The following is a 23231-nucleotide window of genomic DNA, read 5'->3' on the forward strand; positions in this document are numbered from 1 at the left end:
ATTTAAAAAAAAAAAAAAAGGAAAAAGTGTTTGAGGCCAATAATCTGCTTTAAAAACAAAACAAAGAAACAAAAAAAGGAAGGTCGAGAGCTGTGGCACTTGCATATAAAAGTGTCACTTGGCTGTGTACCCAACTAAAATGCTAAAATACTGTTCTGTTTTTCTCCATGAGGACAAGGTTTCATGCAAACAGCTGTATTATGAAACTTCCCGTTAGCGCTAGCCTTTCCGGCTGCTTTAGTTTCTTTTTCAGGGAAACAGAAACCTAAAGTGAGTTACGTCTGCTCCTACACAGAGAGCTCAGACACTGGCAGAAGCAGGCTAAGGCAGGTAAGCTCTCTTACTTTCTGCTGCTAATTTGAATCATTTGGAGACTGATTAACTCTAGGTTTTATTGTAAAGGCTTCTCTGCTTAGAATTTATTCTGAATGGAAAATTATTTACACGACAGTGCAGCTAACAGCATTGGAATTTATATGGAGTAAGTTACAATAAATTCTGAGAGTCGATCGTCTCTTTGATTACACACTTCTAATGCACCCTTTCACACAGAAGAAGAAAACCACACAACATACATTCACAAACATAAATTCACCTCGTTCTATGGCTTTATTGACCCACTGAATGCATTTCAAAATTTGAAGCAGGCTTTTATGTGATGGATTGTTACTATTGGTCTCTATTACACAGAGTCTACAGAGGACTTTGCGATATTTTGTGTTGTGGATTGTTTTACTTCCTGAAAAGGCAGCAATCATAATAAACACTGCATGAGCAGCAGCATCATTAGAATTGTAGCACAGCTACAGTGGGGCAAAAAAGTATTTAGTCAGCCACCGATTGTGCAAGTTCCCCCACCTAAAATGATGACAGAGGTCAGTAATTTGCACCAGAGGTACACGTCAACTGTGAGAGACAATGTGAAAAAAAAATCCATGAATTCACATGGTAGGATTTGTAAAGAATTTATTCGTAAATCAGGGTGGCAAATAAGTATTTGGTCAATAACAAAAATACAACTCAATACTTTGTTATTGCCAACAAAGGTTATGTTACAGAGGTCAAATGTTTACTATAGGTCTTTACCAGGTTTGCACACACAGTAGCTGGTATTTTGGCCCATTCCTCCATGCAGATCTCCTCGAGAGCAGTGATGTTTTGGGGCTGTCGCCGAGCAACACGGACTTTCAACTCCCGCCACAGATTTTCTATGGGGTTGAGGTCTGGAGACTGGCTAGGCCACTCCAGGACTTTCAAATGCTTCTTACGGAGCCACTCCTTTGTTGCCCAGGCGGTGTGTTTTGGATCATTGTCATGTTGGAAGACCCAGCCGCGTTTCATCTTCAAAGTTCTCACTGATGGAAGGAGGTTATGGCTCAAAATCTCACGATACATGGCCCCATTCATTCTGTCCTTAACACGGATCAGTCGTCCTGTCCCCTTGGCAGAAAAACAGCCCCATAGCATGATGTTTCCACCCCCATGCTTCACAGTAGGTATGGTGTTCTTGGGATGCAACTCAGTATTCTTCGTCCTCCAAACACGACGAGTTGAGTTTATACCAAAAAGTTCTACTTTGGTTTCATCTGACCACATGACATTCTCCCAATCCTCTGCTGTATCATCCATGTGCTCTCTGGCAAACTTCAGACGGGCCTGGACATGCACTGGCTTCAGCAGCGGAACACGTCTGGCACTGCGGGATTTGATTCCCTGCCGTTTTAGTGTGTTACTGATGGTGACCTTTGTTACTTTGGTCCCAGCTCTCTGCAGGTCATTCACCAGGTCCCCCCGTGTGGTTCTGGGATCTTTGCTCACCGTTCTCATGATCATTTTGACCCCACGGGATGAGATCTTGCGTGGAGCCCCAGATCGAGGGAGATTATCAGTGGTCATGTATGTCTTCCATTTTCTGATGATTGCTCCCACAGTTGATTTTTTCACACCAAGCTGCTTGCCTATTGTAGATTCACTCTTCCCAGTCTGGTGCAGGTCTACAATGCTTTTCCTGGTGTCCTTCGAGAGCTCTTTGGTCTTGGCCATGGCGGAGTTTGGAGTCTGACTGTTTGAGGCTGTGGACAGGTGTCTTTTATACAGATGATGAGTTCAAACAGGTGCCATTCATACAGGTAACGAGTGGGGGACAGAAAAGCTTCTTACAGAAGACGTTACAGGTCTGTGAGAGCCAGAGATTTTCCTTGTTTGAGGTGACCAAATACTTATTTGCCACCCTGATTTACGGATAAATTCTTTACAAATCCTACCATGTGAATTCATGGATTTTTTTTCCCCATTCTGTCTCTCACAGTTGACGTGTACCTCTGGTGCAAATTACTGACCTCTGTCATCATTTTAAGTGGGGGAACTTGCACAATCGGTGGCTGACTAAATACTTTTTTGCCCCACTGTATATCGGTAAGTATATTCTGTGTTAAAAAAACCCCAAAAACTGTCAATACAGACATTAATTTGATAATGCTTTTGGAAATATTCAGGTTTACTCATGCAATTGTATTTTAGCAGCTCATGAGCCCACAAACAAACGCCAGGACAAAACGTTCTGGCTTAATTAGAAGCAGACAAACTTGTACTTAAGGACCAGGAAAGCTCAAAACGTACGTACACACACACACACACACACACACACACACACACACAAGCAAAGCTTACTGCAGGGTTCATATGGAAACATGTCTAATGTTTAAAGACCACGGGGAAAATATGAACAAATGTAAGGTAAAGATGCAGAGATGAATAATGAAACCAGTAACTTCTTAAATCTCTACAGGATGTTGAAGATATCAGGACAAATCAGCTGCTGTGTTGCTCTCCTCCTGACCCTCTCCTCTGTGTCAGCTGTAAGACGAGCGCTCAATTCAATCAGTGACCTGAAGACGGTAGGCTTTGGCCAGTCTGTGCCCGAGTACAGCCTCCGCTTGCTCCACTGGTTTGCCAATGAAATTGACATTAACAACAATGATGATATCCTGCTGACCTTTGACCCAAACAGTGGTGCTTATGGCTCACATTATTATCGCAACAATGAAGAGCTGTTAGACCCACTGCCGAGGGGATACCGATACTACACTGTTGGTAATAGCTACCAAGATGCATCACTGGGACTTCCAGATTATGTCGCCGAGTCAGACATTGAGGACAGTAACAGGGTTCGCATTATAATTAGAGTCAGGCAGCAGAATGCAGCACGGATAATAGATCAAGTCTATATCACACAGCATTATGAGACATATGAAGATCAAGGGACAGATTATGATCCACAACATACATATCCAGTCACCGTCTGCCTCCTAAGAGCGATCAGAAAGTTTTCCTTGGACCGCAATAACATCAACTCAATGAGGTCTCTCAGAGACCACTTTGGAAGCAGTGCTGATGATTCCCAGCTATGGGAAATTATGGATATCTGGGATGAGCTTGCTTGTCTTGGACTGTTTTTGTTTATTGTGATCCCAGAAAAGTATTCCTCTCACAAACACAACAGCAGACGTCAGCCAGCACCAAGAAGGAACACACAACCTGATTTGGAGAGCAGGCAAAATGTCACTTCTGGGATGTCTGCAAAAGATCAAGTGGATCATAGAAATGGGATAAAACTGAAGGTGACAACAGGCAAAAGTGGAAACGCCAGAATTATTTGGAGCAATGTTCATAGTGACCTTCTTAAACGAAATGTGATGGTGGCACTTTACCAGAATAATCAGGAAGAGAAAGCCCTGACTTCTAAATGTATTGAGAACATAGCGTCAAGCAGTTATGACACATCAGTACCCCTGAATGAAGGCCTTCAGGTACGACTGCATGAGGTCAGGACTCGATTTTTCTTCTGGATTTCAGTAGGAAAGGAGATAGACAGAGGCAGTGAGTTTAAAAATCCCAAAGCTGTGAATATAACAGGATACAATGCTAACCTGCAACTCTTTGCAAATGACGGCAAGGCTTGTGCTCGCTTAACAGTGACAAAGTCTTTCCATAACTGGAAGTCTGAATTTAAAAACGCATGGGTAGGCTTCTATAGCTCTGAAAATAACGCCACAAAAAACTATGAATGGTGGCAGTGGCAATGGGCAACAAAATTCAAAGAAAACAATTCTCAGGACAATTATAATGTATACGAGTACGAGTCAGACATGACAATTGCCCCGGGAGTGCAAGCACGCTTCATACTGCAGGATGAAATCGAGAAAGCAAGAACCTCACCCTGGGCTGAATGAAGAAATTTACTCCTTTAAATACTGATTGAATAATGTTTTTTTAAAAAGCCAAAGAAAGAAAGTAGAGACAAGTGTTAGCAGCAGATTTTAATTTCAGGTCATTACCAGCCTCTTAAGAGTGATCAGAAAGGTTTCTAGAGACCACTTTTGAAGAAACAATCATGATTACCAGCTATGGGACATTACAAACATATGGTTGTTGTTTATTGTTGTCAAGAGGCCTGGCCCTATACTATGAAGCAAACCCAGAGTATCTTTCAATTACCTGGATTCAATGGTGATCAGGATACATAGTCATACGAAGCTGTTTATCAACTTGCCAAGTTAACTCCCAGCTTCTTTCACATGAAAAGGGTGGTCTTAGCATCTGATTGATCTCAAAGGAGCATTTCATGGATCATATACACAAAATGATCCCTACGCAACCTAAACCAGACATTATCAAATGGTGATTAAAAATCTGTAAACATAGTAACATTGAAAAAAAAAATGAATAAAATTGTATAAATGTTTTTATACTTCACTTTAAATGCTGCTAAATCTTATAATACAGCCACTGGGACACAAAAAGAAAAACACCAAGAATACCTATTCAACAAATCAAAGTCACTTTGATCTGCAGACAAACTGAAGTCATTTCAACATCTCTTTTATTAGCCTGTGGGACAGTAAGTTTTAATGTTCAAATGCATCTAGTGTAAACAGCTGTAATGTGCATCCATCACCTTAGAAATAATCAACAGCACAGAGCATGCACTCAGCCATAAAATAATTAATGTGAATTAAAATGTTTACTTTACCACTCAATGCACTAAGTCACAAGATTAATGAGTTTCTCTCATCCTTTTTGCAACAGTGTTGCATTTTACAGTTTATGTTCTTTGCATAATTTTGATCAACATTTATCATCATCTGATAAGGTCTGTGATAGCAACACTCGTAGGGATCATTTTGTGTGGAGGACGAGTCATATGACCCGTGAAACACCCCTTTTAGATTGGTGTTGGCAGCATCTGACCAACCATTTTATGTGAACATGCAGTGGAAACCCTGGAGTTAATGAGTTGATAACTAGCTTCGTGTAACTGTTTATTCAATTGCTGATGTTAGAGTAAGTAAATCCAAATAACAGAAAGATACCCTGGGTGTGTAGAACTTGCTTCATAGTACAGGCCTCTGAAAAGCTACAACTCTAACCTAAATAACCTATTGCAGGCTGCAACACAAGGAAACAACACAACCATGAGATAGCACCTTTGGAATCAGGGCTTCTCCAACATATGTGTGCAAGGACTAATTTAACTAAAATCAACATCAGCACATAGTTTAAATCGAGCTTCTCTGTTAGAATTGACTGTTACCGACTACAGAATCCTGTTACATCATTATTCTTACTTGCTGTCTTGATACACACCTAGCAAGTTTTTACTTTTTTCAGCACCTTAGCTCCTGAACGTTTTTTCCTGGTATTTCTTCTGCATCAGTGAAGACTGTATTTTTCAAAAAGGACAAATTCAGATAGTGAGGCCATTAGTAATTATTGGCCTATTTCAAATCTTCCATTTATTGGCAAGATTACGTATTACGATTAAGTAACTGCTTGAAAACAAATTTCTACTATGAAATTTTCCAATCAGGATTTCATCAATGTCACATCACATAAACTGCTCTCATTAAAAAGGTGTTCAATGATATTTACTATCATTGTTTACCTGTTTTACACTATATTTACATATGTTTTTAAAATCGGTGTTATATATTTTTTTAACATTTTTAAATTTTAATCATACTTTTCTGTTCATTCATCAATTCATTTTTAATACATATATTTTCTTCAAAAATAAAGTTATTTTAATCCAATTTCGTAAAATACTTTGAATGACTGTTGAGTAAACGCTGATATTTAAACACATTAGCACACTGCCTTGCCTTCAAACCAGTAAATAACACAAAGAGGCACCACATGCTCTAGATATCAACTGAACCAAGCTATAGTCGCCTTACTGTTCACCAAGAAAAGGCCCCGACCACCAGCAGGATGTTTAATTAAACATGGAAACAAAAATCCAGCAGGAGTTGTTACATTGTACGCTTTGCAGCCATCTGTTTAATTTTACTTTGTGCTGTATGGATTTGCTTTCTAAATCTTGCATAGAATGCTTGTAATGAAATGTTTGGGATTTCTAAATATCTTTTTAGCATTTGAACTACATAAAATTGTGCTTACTGTGTATGATGTAGTTGCTCGCCACAGATTTGTAAGAAAAATGGACAATTGCTCTGATCGATGAATCTTGAATAAGACATGCATTTTATAGATGTTTTTTGTATTTCTTCTGTCATCTTGAAAAGTGTGTGTTCATTAAACCATTTTTTCAAGTGTGCAATGGTTACTTTGTGATGTGTCATAACCAACTTTAGAAACACAAACAAGCAGATGCGTAGAATGTAAGGCTCATCAGTGCCTACGCTATATGACCAGGCTCTGGCTGCTGGGCTGGGGTCAGCATAGAGTCAACTTTATGATCACGATGTGTTCTTGGCTAGCTGTGTGTTATCATGTCATCTGTTCAGATGCTTGCAAAGAGCTGATGATGTGTTAATAGCATAATGCGATTGTTTCTGACATGGGTGCAGTTTACCCTGTGGTGTATGAAATGCATGTCTGTTCCATTTTGCTTCTCAAGCACACGAAATGAATTCACATCCATTTCTTTTATCCGCTCTATCCATTCAATATGCAGATAACTGAAGAACTTTTGCAACGCAAGTAAAGACAACATTGTAAATGTAATATAATTACTGAGCTAAGTGTATTAACCCATACCTGCCTTGAAGCAGAAGTGTCATTATGTTTGTATTAGATATATTATATTCTCTCAAACATAAACTAAACAAATTAAAAAAAAAAAAAAAAAAAAAAGACAAAACAGTGTCCTGGTGACCTACTGACCTAAAAACAATGTATGATTCACTTGCTTTAAATCCTTCTGGGAATGTTCGTTGCACGTCTTCCATGTTTCACAACATAGTGAATAACAAATAGCAGGTAACCAAGTGACTCTTTCTGTTGCCTAATGATGGCAAACGACCAAAAAAGAAAAAAAAAAAAAAAAAAGAGAAGTCAAGTGTTTGAGGCTAGTATTCCACATACACATACATATATTAAAAAAAGTGAATAAAAATTAAGACACTGACGTGCAAGTATTTCAATCCACTCTAGGCGGTCAAGAGTTGTGACACATGCATAGAAAAGTACTTACAAAGACCTGATAGACTTGATAAGGCTTCAGGCAATACTGACTAATATTTAACCAAATTTGTCTCAGTCGCTCTCCCAACAGTCACACACTTCATCCTAAACCTGCTCTTAAAAATGACAAATAATCAGTGTTTGTATCTAGAAGCGTGGCTGTAAACCCAGCTAAAATGCTGAAACAGTATTCTGTTGCTCGCTATTACAGGAGGTGGTTTCATGCAGACAACTTCCTGTTAGTACCAGCCTTGCTGGCTGCTTTGGTTTCATTTACACGGAAACAGCAACCTAAAGGGAGTTACCTCTGCTCCTACACAAACAAAGAGCTCAGACACATGACAGCAACAGACTAACGCAGGTAAGTCCTCTTACTTTTTGGTGGGATTTTAAATGAATTTGTGACTGATTAACTCTAGATTTTATTTGTGAAGGCTTCTCTGCTTCTCACGTTATTTTAGTATTGTATGTAGCAAGGTACAAAAATTGAACATTGACAGTCTTTTGTAGCATTATGTACTTCTAATATATCCTTTATCATAAAAGACAACCACACAATTAATATTTACCTCACTTTCTACAGCTTTATTGACCCACAGAATCATTTTCTCTATTTGAAGCAGGACGTTATGCAATTCACTGGTTCTAATGGTCTTTATTACACTGATAGTCTACAGAGCACTTTGTAGCAGCTTGTGTTGTGGATCATTTATTCATTTGACAAAGGCAGTTATCATAAACATTGCATGAGGAACACTGTCATTAGAATTGTAGCAAACAGCCAAGTATGTTCAGTATTAAAAATAATACAGACATTGGTGTTAATGTTTTCAAATTCATGTTTGTAAAAAAAAAAATAAAAATTTTTCAGGTTTACTCATGCAGTTAAATTCAATAATTCCAGTAGTTCATGAGCCCACATATAAAAGCTTGGTTCAAAACTTTCTGGCTTAATTTTAAAGAAAAAGCAAAAACAAAAACAGAATTTGTACTCAATGACGAGCCAGGAAAGCGCACTCCTGTTGTTTAACCAAATGATCTGGCTCATGAAAAACACACTGAGACACGATCCTCATGTTAACTTAAGGCAACACTGCATTATGGGATTAGCCAAAGGAAAGATAACTGGCAAAACCTGTTTCACTGTTTATATGAACATGTCTAATGTTTAAAGACCACCAGGAAAAAGATCATCAAAATATGAACAAGTGTAAGGTGAGGATGTAGAGTCTAGATGAATAATGAAACCACCAACTCTTAAATCTCTCTACAGGATGTTGAAGACAGGAAGAATCACGAGCTGCTGTGTGGCTCTCCTCCTGACCCTAACCTCTGTGTTAGCTGGAAAACGGGCACTGAATTCAATCAGTGATCTAAAGTCAATCGACTTTGGACAAACGGTGCCCAAACACAGCCTCCTGTTGCTCCACTGGTTTGCTAATGAAATTGACATAGACAACAACAACATCATCCTGCTGACCTTTGAGCCAAATAGTGGAGACTTCGGCTCACATCATTACGGAAACTACGAGAGGGTGTTAGACCCACTGCCGAGGGGATACCGATACTACACTGTTGGCAACATCAATCAACAAACATCGCTGCCAATGCCATATTATGTCATCCACCCACGGGCGGAGTACCCAGCGAGAAACAGGGACAGGATCATATTCAGGGTCAGAGAGCAGAACGTGGGACGCCAAACTTCACAAAGGATCGATCAAGTGTATATCACACAGCATTATGAGCAATCTGAAAATCAGGGCACGAGGTATAATCCAGAGCATACATATCAGGTGACTACCAATCTGCTGACGGAGATCAGAGAGTTTTCTGTGGAAGAAAATGACATGAGCTCACTGACGTATCTCAGAGACCGCTTTGGAAGCAGTGCTGATGATTCCCAACTATGGCAGATAAGAAACACATGGGGTGAGCTTGCTTGTCTTGGGCTGTTTTTGTTTATTGTGATCCAGGAGAAATATTCCACTCACAAACGCAACAACAGACCTCAGCCAGCACCAAGAAGGAACACACAAACCGATTTTGTGATCAATATCCCAGAGAGCAGGCATAATAATCCTGTTGGAATGTTTGCACAAATTCAAGTGGATCATAGAGATGAGATAAGACTGAAGGTGACAACTGGAAAAAAGGGAAATGCCAGAATTATTTGGAGCGATGTTCCTAGACATCTTCTTAAAGAAGGTGTGATGGTGGCAATTTACAAGAATGATCAGGAAGAGGACGCTCTCACTTATAAATCTATTGGGAACAGAGAGTCGGGCATTTATGATACATCAGTACCCCTGAATGAAGGCCTTCAAGCACGACTGCATGAGGTCAGGACTGTATGTTGCTTCTGGAAATCATTAGGAGATGAGATAGACAGAGGCAGTGAGTTTAAAAACCCCAAAGCTGCGAAAATACCAGGTTATGATGCTAACCTGCAACTCTTTGCAAAAGACGGCAAGGCTTGTGCTCGCTTAATAGTGAATGAGTCTTTCCATAACTGGAAGTCTGAATTTAAAAAGGCGTGGGTAGGCTTCTATAGCTCTGAAAATAAAGCCACAAAAAACCATGAATGGTGGCAGTGGCAGTGGGCAACAAAATTCAAAGAAAACACTGATTTTCAGGACATGTTTTATGATGTGTACGAGTACGAGTCAGGTATGACAATCGCCCCAGGAGTGCAAGCACGCTTCATTATGCAGGATGAAATTGAGAAAGCAAGAACCTCACCCTGGGGGGAATAAAGATATTGAAAAAAAATGTAAGATAGATATATTAAATTAACCTGTACATACGCCCTTTCAAATAATAGCTGAATGATTTTTATTAAATAAAAAAAGGCAAAAATAAGATACCAGACTAGTGATGTCCATACTGTATATTTAAAGGTAGATTTTTAGTAAAAACAATCATATAGTAGTAGATGTAAAGGTATTTCAGGTCCTTCATCTCTATGCTGTCTTCTGCTGAAAACAGACATGAGCCTGTAAGAGCTCATTGCAGAGATACTGGTACTAATGTGCTGTACTTCATGTGGTCAGACGTTTTTGTAAAGCAGTGATGAACTGGGTTTGAGTCAATCAGAAACAATGTATTCATCAGCCCATAATCACAGAGCAGTGTTAAATGTCCATTTATGGAAAAAGGAAGAAATCCATGGGATCAGAGTTAAGATTTCTATGGGGAATTTTTTATATGTATGTAACGAGATTAATGTGACTGATTTTTTGTTTTTTTACCTAATGGAAAACGGACATAATGGCCATGCTTTTTGTAAAGACTGATTTCAACTGTGTATGGCATGCTTATGTTGATGACCCCTTTACAGCAATGTGGCACTAAGATTTGACTCTTAAGGGTTCAAGCTAAAATCCTGCAGACCTCGCCTATACGGAGAATAGACTGGCCTGGATATCACCTGCTGGGATTAAAGGTCCTAGTGTGTAAATGCATTTTAAAAAACTGTACAAAGTTTTCTGTAACAGCCTTATCGTTCATGATAAAGTGCTGCCCTGCAAAGGCTTTTCAATGCTCCAGCATATCTAGTCAAACAAGCTGCACCTCTGTCTCAGCTGTTTGCACAAGATTGAAAAATATGAATTGCCTGAATGAATAAATGTCATGTGTGTTAAGCTGTAAGTGGGTCTAAAGTTTAATGAAGAACATCCTGTGAAAAAGACTCAAATTGTGTTTGTTAAACCTAAGTTTTTTTCTAAAAGTTAGATGTGCATAATTACAGAGACAGGTGTTTCTCTTTTTTCTAATCACAAGACGTTTTTGGGGGTCAGGGATAAATCCTTTCCATCCCTTGTGACATGCACAAGTCGTCGTTTCTAGCCAAGTCCCAGGCAGAACTATCAAAAGGCCTTTATGCTTGAGTGAAAGAGATAAATACTGTTTTAATGCGGTGAAAAGAGGATAGCACTCAGAGGGCCAACACAAGACCCAAAAGATCATAAGATAATGACTCATCATTAAAAGTGTTGCAGGCTCAGCTTTGCAAAAATAGTAGTACAAAGAACTCTCTAGTGAAGAGACCAGAGCCAAGTTTTAATGACAAACAGACACTTATTTGTTCCGTCTCTAAAAGTCTGAAAGCTGACACATTTGATCAGCTACTTCCACCATTTTGTAAGAAGAAAGCAGAAGAGCATCAATTTCTGCTATGACTTGAGGTGATTCGGATTAGGAAGAATCAGTAATCGATTAATGACACCTAATCCATGCACATTCGTTAATTTAGTTTTGCTAACAACATTAACAGGTTTCATTTTTGTAAATGAAAGTATGCAAATTCAAAACGCATAGGTGTTTATATAAAATATATACAACACAGACACACACACACACACACACACAAAAGCAACAAAACAACAAAAAACCCACCCAATATCCAAAAATAAAGCTGCTGTGGATTCACTTTCATACTTCCTCTTTGTACATCCTTTCAATCACATTACATAAAACTAAACACATAATAAAGCAAAAACTGCCTAATGTGTCATTACTGTCCTAAATTCACGCCCCAGTGCATGAAGCTCACACTCAATTACTATGTTAATCTTTAAGCAACCTTAAAATCAGCAAAGAGAGCTCACTGCATCAACAGGTTTTTTGTTCCCTTCCTGTGTTCCTTTGTTAACCGAAACATAATGGAATTTTTTTTTTTCGTTTCAAGCAAGTAGCAGAAGAAATTATGTTAAATACTTCACAATCCAAGAGACCTCATTAATAATAAGGGAGCAGGTGCACGGCATGGGATGCATTTCAGCATGATGCTGCAAGTTCCGTGTTTGGCTCCACACCTACATAAACACACACCTCTTCAGGAAAGATAGCACATGGAAAGATTGCATTAGAGAGGTGTAATCAACAAAACACCTTTGATATTCACCATTTACAACACGTAAATCATTAGCTGTAAGGCAGGCAGTAAGTATTATGGAACGTGTCGTAGCTATGGCTCCCAGTGGCTCAACAGCTCATTAAACAACAGTTAAAACGCCTTTTTTAAACGGATTATTTCATGAAAATAGAAATTGTCTTCAGGCCAGTTAAGAACTGGTGTCATCCCTTAAGCAAAACATAAGACAGCGACATAACAGGACAATCAGTTTTGTTTAACTTAAGCGTGGTAATCAGTTTTTATATAAATTAGCTCTTATTACTTGAGATTGGTTGTTTTCTGGATAATTTTCTTACAACCAATGTTTTATGTATTTTATATTTTATTTAGGTCGACACAATATTAGTGCCTTAAAACATGCATCCAAAACAGCTTTTTTCAAGCTGCTTGCTGAAGTGCAAGCTGTTAAGCTCAATGCTACACAATGAATGTGTGACGTGCAGCCAGGACATGGAGATATCTATATTTCTACAATGTTTCTATTTTAGATTTTTTGGGGGAAGATCTAAATGTCAATCATAACAAACGAATGCATCCAGCCAAATAAAACAATAACTTGCCCTGTTTTTTTAATGCTGAATTGCATTCACTTGCCATCATGCCAAGGTATGACATACTTAATTCTGGCCTAAAAATGGCTTTGTGAACCACAGGTTATTAACTTATTTTTAAACACCTGTACTACGAAGTTTTTGACTACTTAAGTTTAATTTAAAATGACCTGTGGTAGTGTGAATGAGCTGGACTGAGGTTGCCTTTAAAAAGCAGAGGATGGCCTGAGAAAAGCCAAAAAATGTAGCAGGAAATGCAAGTAAATCAATGGCAGGAGGCAAGACACAGCAGACATAACCTAAAACAGTAGATTATATAAGAGTAGATAACAGAATATCTTCAAACTTTTCTTGTGCTTTTTCTCCTTTCAAACTTTCTAGTATTTATGCATAATCTGATGTGAAAATTCTTCTCATTAAGTTAATGCATTTTAAAAGACACTTATACAAACTCGCTGCTGTCAGAGTGAGGCATCCAAAGAAGACCGGAGGCACAAAAAAAAATAAAAAATAAAAGTGAATGGTGTAAAATTTAAAATACACCAAATGTAATATGCACTGATTAACATTGTTACTTAACCACTTATAATTTTTAAATAATGCTATTTATCATTTTTTAAAGCAAAAAGACAGGAAATACCAGTGGTGATATTATTTTGTTGTTTGTATGCATCACAGTGGCTAAACTAATGTATGACAATCACAAAGCAGCAGGTTTAAAGGGATTTCAAGCCTTGGTCTTCCATTGTTGTTTTCTCTGAGAAACAGACCAATAAATCAACATCCTATATAAGGTCTACGCAGCTGTGTGCTGTATGTCAACAGCAAGAAATTGCAGTAAAGTAAGGAGAAACTGGCTTTGAGCCATATAGAAAATGATTTTGCATGCAATAGTTAGTTAATCATAGAGCTCCAACAGGTTTTAAATTGTTAAATATCAATTTATGTCGCAAAACCTCTAACAGATCGGTGTAAAGATACTTCTGTGGTTTGTTTATGGCTGCAGGCATCATCATCAGCAGATAAATGTGATATTTAAACTTAGAATCAGTATCCCCCTCAAAAACACATTACTGAGGGGTGCATTGTTTTGCATCCACAGTTTGAATTCTATTGCATTTATGTGTATTTCTTTTTTCTTACACAGTCCTTCCACATGAAACACATACTCACTGTATTTTCTTTTGCGCTATATAAGCAGCAGATACAAATTTATAGGACAGACTCTGTATTGCCTTGCCTTGAACTGTGATCATCCCTTTGTCCATGTAAAGATGCCTGCATTGACAATAAAAAAAGAAACCTTCTGAACTGCCCCTTTACATTGAGCTGTTTGTGAATCAGGGAGCAAAGCATACATGCTGAACACACTTCCACTACATACAGAGTTTCTTTAGATTACTATTTCAAATTTTAAGTCCTGCAAATGTGTTAGCAAACCCACTTCCTGTCAAGTTTTCCATAGCAGCTGGTTCTCTGAAAAGGTGCCTACTGTTGTTGTGGCAATCCTCGCTATCATTCATTAATATGCACGGTGAGAGCAGCTGACTAATTTCCCAGATATTTTTCATAACGCCCTTTGCAAATAAAACTTGCAGGAGAAACTGCATGCAAACAGACATCCCAACCCACAAACTGAATCTAAATCTGGAAATAATATGAAAAAAAAATTGCAGTAAGTTTATGCAAAACAAAGCCTATTTGACTGACTCTGCAACATGTATCGCAGCATCCATGACAAAACAAATCAAGGTCAAGGCCAGGAACAGGAAACTGAGCTGTGTACACAATGAGTGTGCATGTGTGTGTCTCTCTGTGGGTAAACATGAGATCACATCCTGCTTGAGACTGAATACAGCTGCTCATCATTACAGGCGACAAATCAGCCGACACAAAGCATGTCATTACTACCTCCTGTGCTCTCGAACAGCCACCACAAAACTTCTTATCACCTATCAGCATGTCCATCAGTCACTCTCCCCTGGGCGTGAGGCATTCTTAACCCTCGTCATCCACACAAGGATGAATGTATGCACTCATGGCATGTACATACATGAGCTGACACCCGAAGGTGAGTACGTCCCACTTCATATAAATCAGAAGAGGCTTTAAGTAATAATCTAATGGGTCTCAGAAAAAACACTGACACCCAACTGGATGCAGACCTGACATAGGCGGCAACAGAAGTAAACAAACTGAAAACATTCCCCTTTTCCCCTTCCAAAATAAGTCAAAATATTTACCAACAAAAACAAATGCTTGGCCTGCATCAAAGCTGTGTGGAGTTGTTGAGAAAATGGTAATTAAAATCTGGTTTTGGGCACGATGTTGAACCAGTGTGGTCTAACTGTTTAGATTTATTTCCAAATGACGGGATGCCAAAGTGGGCTTTTCTCATATTGTTTTCTCCCTGCAGACAAACTACAGGAAGCACATCGTCTCTATCCACGCTTCACATCTCCATGCATTTGGCTCTCTCTTTCCTTCTTGTCCACAAACTCTAGACTCTTTCTCCGCCTCCTATCTGCTCACTGCTGGAAGCTTCCCAAGCTTCTTGCAGGGCCTCCCACCACATGCATGGCTGAGCAGGAAGTGTGTAATCTGAGCCAAATGTGGCAGAAGCTGAGATCTAATCCTCTCCCGTTTCCTTGCTTATTTTACATAATTAGAATGCACATGTGCTGAATGATACAACAATGCTGGTATCTAAGAAACAAAAGTTTTAAAGGTCTTTTATATCTTTAGGTAGAAGGACAACCAAAATAAATCTCTAGCTGCCTGCAAGGGAAAAACAGTGGACAGAGTCAAAAACAGGCGAGACACCATGTAAAAAAGTGGAAATTGGAGGCTTTCTATTTTTATGTAAAATGTTTTATGACCTCCAGATTTGGAATGTACCACCTCCCAGCCGCCTACGCCTGCATGCTACTTAAGCAGTGACAGCAACCTATGAGCACAGCTTTCTCCAGATAGCAAAGGCGCACACACACATACCAGTATAGCGATGCGCTGTTTTAGTTAGACAAGATAGGAAAGCAAACAACCAAAATAAGCGATAAACTGAAAAACAAAAAACGTCCTGCACAAATACACATGCTTTCTTCCATTTAAACCAAGAGCCAAGAAGAATATTACAAAAACAAAAAAAGCAAAAAAACAAAGCATACAATGACAGTTCAAAAACTGAAAACAGACACTTCCAAAGGCTGACATTTATTATTAAAGCACAGGGTTAAACAAACATATCGGGGGGGGGGGGGGAGCAGTTCGACTTGAGAGTGGCAGTAAAGAAAAGGTCATAGGTTAACCTTAAACATTAGGTTTAATTAATCCATTAATGATGAGGCATATCCAGAAAGTGCCTCATGGAAATCCACATTCAGTTTTTGGGAAAGTGTTACTGTAGCGCTAAATTCTCCCTGATAATGTGATGAAAGAAAAAGAACATAAGAAAAAGTTCAAAGGCAGTAATGTGTCATCTTTGGGTATGAACCAACATGCTGGATGAGCTGCCTAACCAACCTCTGTCATCACTTTCCCCTGATCGATTGCTCAAAAATGGTCAAGCAAATTAAAAAGTCCTCCATCAAATCATGTTATGATCAACATCAAACACTTGAACTGGTCAGGTTGAGTGGTTAGTCCAAAAAGTGACTGTTTCTCCCTCAGTAAAACCAATACTTAAAGGCACAAGTTACTAGAAAAACATCTGACGCTCGAGTTTGGGCTTGGCATCATCCCTGTACCACATCTGAGAGGTTAGTCAGCTGTGGGTGAAAAGTAAAGCCTCTGAGTGGTCTAGACAGGGATAAATTCACTTGCGCAAATATCCTACTGAGTTTATGTCACAAAAATCCAGAGAATACACAGAAGAAAAAAAAAAGGAGAAGAAATCACAAACCGCACGCAAAGGTCAAAAAACAGCGGCTACCAGACTTCCTCCCGCGTCACATGCATCTTATAAAAATAACAGACCAAATTAACTACAACTGCCTGCTTGTCTGAACTTACAAAGGCTTCAACCAGACTGTGAGTGCTATAAGTTTTTAACTTAAGTTCAGGGAGAGCCAACATATTCAACCGCTTGCCTGAGTCTTTTCTTGTAACCGCTGTCCTGGGAGAAGCTCTGGGATTCTCATCATCACCCTCGCTGACCTACATTTAGATAGTCTATAATGACAAGCTCACAAGGACTGTGAGCTGTATGCCTCCTCTTAACATGACTATGAGTGTGTTGCAAGATAAAATTAAGAAGAAACAGTCAAGCGGAAGAAACAAGTGAAAATCAGATATGGTGGCGCTTTCAAACAAACAAAGAAATCAGAAACAAACTGTTTGATCTCACTGAGGAGTTTACTTCTATAAATCATACACAGGGGTTAGTTTGGAAAACAAGCCCAACTGAGCAGGTACTCACTGTCTGCTGGTCGGCTTGCGGACGCCTCTGTGACAGGCGACTGCACCCTCTCCACCCGGTGCTCTGCAGGTGAAGGCAGGGGGGTGACGGGTGCAGGCGGCTGGTGGCCGTTGTTCTCCACAGGAACCTCTGGCCTCTTGAAGGCCACATCAACTGGGCTAAGGTTGGGCGACGGGGGTTCCGCCCTTCTCTGGGGAGGCTCGGGGATCCTAGACACTGGGGTTGAGGCCATCTGGGAGTCGATCCTCCGGGGAGGGGCGGGTGGCTCGTGGGTCCTCGTCATGTTCAGCTCCCCTCGCCTGCTACTGGTGCTTGAGAAGGAATTGGAGGAGCTCTCCAGGGAGGTGCTCCTGTTGCTCAGGCTGACCTCCGGCCGTTTGAGCCCAAAGCGGGTGATGCCGGCACTGGGCGAGCTATCTATCTGCTTGGAGGAGACTTCAATGGACATCTCGGCACGGCGGGAAGAGGCTGTATCAGCATTACGACCCCCTGACAACTCAATGCGCCTCATGCCAGTCTTCGGGGAGCGTAGACTGGAGGACTCAGAGGGTGAAGATCTGGTGGAGGAGTAATCAGAGTTGCGGGAGCTCAAGTCGTAGCTCCGCTGGCTGGATGTGGAGGAGGTGGATGAGCGGAGGGGGTTGGTGGTCCGGCGAGTCAGGGGCGATGGGTGTGTGGATGTATCCGCTTCCTCCACCTCAAACGAGCGTTTCAGCGCTGAAAGACAAACAACAAACATGGTTACATAAGAAACAACAGCCTGAGCTGACAGATATGGACTTAAATCACTGTTGCACCATTACAGTGTTATCATATGGAGCAAAAAGAAAGTAAAAGCACAAATAAAGAAGAAAACATGAGAGCCAGAGGACACAATAATGCTCATCACTTCCTCTCCAACCCTGTAGCAGGACTCTATAGAGCCTACATCCATTTCTAGTACTTAATGGCCTAGTTTTAGACCATAAATTTTATTTCAAATACTCATTACATTTTTCTTTGAAGCTGAAAAGTTCTGGGGAAACTGCAGAAAAACCAGAGGCTCTAGAGGCCTGGAAGTCCTCAGGTTTACCACTTTAACAAAGGTTTAAACAATAATAGCAAAAACACATGCTGAACAATAACCTATAGAGAAAATAATCAATTTTATCGGAAACATATAAGTTATTAAACGAAATGCAGCGCGCAATGTTAAGGATATCAGCTAACGAGTTGGTTAGCTAACAAACCACTGAAATGAAATAAAGAAAATCCAGAAGAAACTCATCTTACTCGACTTGACACGCTTCATATAGCGCGATAACATGGCGTTTAATTCACTCGATAAAGATACTTCTTTTTCCCCACCAAGCACGTTTTAATAGGATTGCCGAGCTTTCCACTCACACCCAGCCACTGAAAGGAAAGAGTTCAGTTTAACCGGCTACCTACACATCTCTTGCGAGCCTCGCGCACCTGTAGCCAGAACAGCGTATCAGGATGACGTCGTCAGAGCCCAGATTGATCACGTGACACTTAATTCTGAAGCGTTGACGTATGTTCTACCGGAAGTATCAAGATTTTGTAATTTATTTATTTTTTATTTTATTTTTGCCATAGGGAAAATTTCCTTTTGCTATTATCTCAAAATTCAGATGGGAATTTGCATTTATTTTTTTATTTTACATAATAAAACTTTTCCCAATTTACAATGATTTTCTTAGAAGTTTGAATTAGTAAGTCGAAATACTGATATAATAACCTGAAATTTTGATTTACTTGTATTTTTCCCCAGTAGTCAAAATAAGCTTCCATAGATTTTATTAAAGGATCTATTTAAAACAAAACTCTCACTAATAAACTAACAATGAAATATAGAAATATTTTCTTATATCTACTTTATGTTATATTACCATTTATTCTACACCAAACTAAGCCTCGGAACCTTTGGACTACTTTGAATTTAGCAAGTAATATGTTTTGAAGTTTTGTTAGTTCAAGAAAAGATGCCAAAGAAACTTGGATCCTGCTTTGGTGAGTGGAATTTTAGCATTTTAATGGTATAGACACGTTACAGCAACAAAAGGGTCAGAAAGAAAAAGTCAATAAGACATATATTAGAAAATCATAAGAATAAAATAAAAATAAGTAAATAAAAATGTTGTACAAATAAAATATGTGACTATACAGGCAGTTTGGTAGCTATGCAATGACTTAGCACATCAGTCTCTTTTCTAAATATAGTCAATTCTGGCTCCTGAAAACAAAGATGAGGAAGGCTACAGAGCAAAAGTTGCTCTGAAAAATCCAAATGTGTATATTGACAAACTAGTAAGCCCCTTCCATATCTTTTGAATGAGTCAGTATTTCACCAGCAGCTGTGTTGTTACTGGTTGATAAATTGCATTTTTTTCCTCACTGCAGTGAGCTGCATGTCAGATGTCGATGGTGACACCTGGCTCACCTCAGCTCGGCCCAGAGACAAGAGCAGCCACTAAAATCTGGACCAACACAGCCCCTGTCCCAGATAAACACCCGAGCCCGATCAGGCATCTGGCGTGTTTCAAAGCTGACGAGCCAAGTACCAGCATGGGAGAATCCTCTCTTTCCCCCAACTCAGTGTTTCCACATCCTCGATATGTTTCTGCAGGTTTCTGTGTCTGATATCACAGTGTGTACCGAGAAGAAACTAACAAATAACACTGCCCACCACGAGGTGCTGGGTTAGCTGGTCGTCTGCAACGGTAATGACCTTTTGAGTTGCTAAAGCATGAAATATACATCGCTGCGATCATTTCATCTGTGTCTGACAACAAGCTCTTTGTGTAGAAATAATGAGAAAACTGGCCTTTGAAATGTTCTCAGAAGCAAGGGTAGCAATGCCTGATGTTCTTCTTTAAGTACAAGCACACAGATGGCACACTAGTCACACTGAAGTTATACTAAAATTAATCGAATGCGGTGGGAATTTCTTGTCAGAAATGGAAAGGAGGGGAACCATTAACGAAGCGGCTAATTTAGTGGACATGACTCGCTCTGTTTATAGAGGCCGAGGAGTAAAAGTAAGCACAAAATAGACGCCAAAGATGACTTAAAACTGCATCTGGCTGCTGGTTTGATAAACAGTAATGACCCGTTTGCCTGAAACGGCGCTGAAAGTGCGCTCTGTGGTGACACAAAGCCAACGCAGTGACGTCCTCACAGACACTGTGGAGACAGTGGCCTTGTCAGCTGAGTTACTCTGCGTTATCTCTCACTGGATGTGCATGCATGTGCGCGTGCGTGTGTGTTTAAAGTAAAGCAAACACAACTGGGTTTTTTTTGTTGTTTTGACGGTCAGTGGGGATTAATCCCTTTTTTTGGTGTGAAGACGATGGCACCATTACTTCTGCATGTCTCAGTGACTCCTTATGTGCCTGCATGTTTACACATGAACGGCGTTGAGCGCGTGTGACGTTTTTAGCTGTATTCCTATGCGTGATGGCTTCAAGCTGCTGCTGCTCTGAGGCGATAGCATTGATCACATACCTTCCAACGAAGCAAAGATATTGACTGATAAGCCCCAACGGGGAACAAAATGCAACCCCTTCTTTTTACCTCTCATTTGAGCTGAATTTGAAGCAGGTTTCTGAGTCCTATTAATCTTGGAAACCCTTCTCACAACCTTAACTGCCAAATAAGGAAGACACTGAGCCAAGCGTGATGTTTTCCACCCGACACTCGGTCAGACATGGGCTGGATCCATGTAGTGCACTGAAACATAGTTAAGCTGCCAGAAAAATCACATGACGCTTCTCCTCTAGCATAGCATGTACCGAATGAGGACCACATTCGATACGCATCTCTGAGCGTGACAGCGGATGAGCTGGACAGGTCAGCGAGAGGTAGTTTGGTCATCTGGAGGTTGACAGTGAGCAAGCTGACAAAACCTAATTAGAGCACCACCATACCTCCAAACAGACAGTCACATGACAAAGTACCAGCATGCTTGAGGGTAAGTTATAATCCTTGTATCTGTGCATGTACTGTCTACTTTATCATACAGTTGCTGCAGAAGAGTTGGTGGTTTGGTCTGCTAGCAATTCTCAGCAGCTTCCCGCAGTCCCTGTCCTTGTTTCCTGCCGAATTAAGATCCTGCTAATGCAAAAACAATATTTACTTTATTTCAACTGAAGACTTTTTTTGTGAAGTCACAGGAAACACAGCTGAGGTCATCAAAAAGAATCCAGTTATATATATTTTTCATTCTCCCTGACATTGTTCTGATTGGGTCAGCTTATTGGGATTTGAGCTGAACACGCTCATGTGCCAACGCATTCAAGTAGAAAAGCACGTAAAAAAGTGATGAGTATGGCCTGCAGTCATCTTCCATCACAAGATAAGGTCACCTTCCTTATCTTATCTTCTTCACGATCATCTCCCTGAAGGTGGAAATCTATCACCTGTTGCAGGTATTTATTCTACTTAAGCAGTGTTATCAAAGACCAAATTTTCAGCTTGCAGAGGTTGCCATATGCAGAAAGAACACAGCCAAAGAAAGACAAATCAGGTTAAACTGTTTACCTGTTACAATTTTCATGTGATCAGTTACACTTATTCCCCTGAAATTTTACTTGGCTTGGACCTTTCTAGTCCTACTGAGGTGTTTAAACCAACTACAATAGCAATACTTGGCTCCATGCAAATGTAGCATGTGAGATATTTAACTAACTTTAAACATATTCAACTAGTCAGGCACATCCCATTGTGTTAATGGAGCTGCTCAGTAATGTCAAACCGGAGTGCTGTTACGCTGACAATGAGTGGATACGAATGCTGCAGCCAGGTCTGAGGTCTATAGTTTTACAACTTTAAAGCAGAATTTACAACATTAGATTCAACTTTAGAGATATTTTAGCAGCCTGTTACTTCGCACTAGATACTGCTCTCTTATTTCCCAAGGGGAAGCCACAGCAGATAAACCTTCATGTTTGATTTGGCACAGATTTTGCGCCGGATGTCCGGCCTGATGCAACCTTCCCACCATGGGAGGCCCTGAGACCGGCACTAAGAGTACACTAACTTCCACCTCCCCGAGGCTGGGTTTCTATCTCCTCTCAGTCTTTCACCAGGGATCTTTGGCGTAACAGGCAAACATGATAACCACTACGCCACTTGGGCATGTATGTATCGATGTGATATCCCCGTACAGACACACACCCAGCTTGTTAACCAATTCTTCAAGTGGCACAACGTAAATGGTATATGAACCAGGATTTTATAGTCTTTCTATGCAGGTGATCATCAAAGCCTTGATTTGTACCGCAAGTCTCATTCACCCAATAAAACACACATTCAACTTTGGTAATGTGAACTGAAGGAGTTTGGGAACGACCTTTCAATTGGTAGACAGCCTGCTCTATCATCTGAGCCACAGTTGCCAAATTTCACAGTCCCCCATCTCATCCAAATTTGGTCACTGTTGGCTCCAAAAGAACAAGATGGAAACTACAAAAGTGTTAAAGTAAATGCTTCAAAATGCCAAACGCTGGGTGACATTAAGGGGCAGCATGGCCGTGCATCGGTCCTACACAGTTTTACAGACCATCATTTATGTACATCTTGTAGTTTTTACTGTCACCAGAGGCAGCATATATATAAGAAAAGACAGTGTAGGATAGTCTTGCTTGTGTTTTTGCTCATCTTTCAGCCAAGTAATGCATGTAATAACAGGACAAATAATCATGAATCCCCAACCACCCTGGTAAGAAAAACTGCATAAAATACATAGATACGTAAACCAAGAGTATGGAAAAACCTATGGTTGTTGCCCCAGAACCAACAAGTACCTCCATCCCCTCGCAGGGAGTGGTAGGAAGGATGAATCAGCTGGACACAAGCC

At 40.0% G+C, this 23231-nt stretch overlaps 3 protein-coding genes across 8 annotated transcripts in view; 2 read left to right on the plus strand and 1 right to left on the minus strand.

The window, feature by feature from the left end:
* The window catches only part of LOC146711256 (septin-9-like), a 92443-nt gene that overhangs the window by 42067 nt on the left and 27145 nt on the right, over positions 1-23231 (minus strand). For 4 of the 6 annotated variants that reach the window (XM_085454036.1, XM_085454040.1, XM_085454037.1 and 1 more), the window contains one exon: positions 17372-18088. In XM_085454036.1, the coding sequence (XP_085310162.1) occupies positions 17372-18088 (717 nt within the window). The other 2 variants (XM_085454039.1, XM_085454038.1) reach the window with 2 other exon arrangements.
* Positions 277-6614, plus strand: LOC146711260 (uncharacterized). Its single transcript, XM_085454044.1, has 2 exons — positions 277-330; positions 2789-6614. Exon 2 carries the CDS (start codon positions 2790-2792, stop codon positions 4230-4232), a length of 1443 nt encoding a protein of 480 aa, XP_085310170.1. The 5' UTR covers positions 277-330; position 2789; the 3' UTR covers positions 4233-6614.
* Positions 7135-11136, plus strand: LOC146711261 (uncharacterized). The gene is made up of 2 exons (XM_085454043.1): positions 7135-7846; positions 8759-11136. Exon 2 carries the CDS (start codon positions 8760-8762, stop codon positions 10239-10241), a length of 1482 nt encoding a protein of 493 aa, XP_085310169.1. The 5' UTR covers positions 7135-7846; position 8759; the 3' UTR covers positions 10242-11136.

The sequence above is a fragment of the Copadichromis virginalis genome, linkage group LG4 (genome assembly GCF_057382275.1).
Source record: "Copadichromis virginalis isolate Kocher_CV1m ecotype Utaka linkage group LG4, C_Virginalis_male_GT1.1, whole genome shotgun sequence".
Classification (NCBI taxonomy): Eukaryota; Metazoa; Chordata; class Actinopteri; order Cichliformes; family Cichlidae; genus Copadichromis; species Copadichromis virginalis.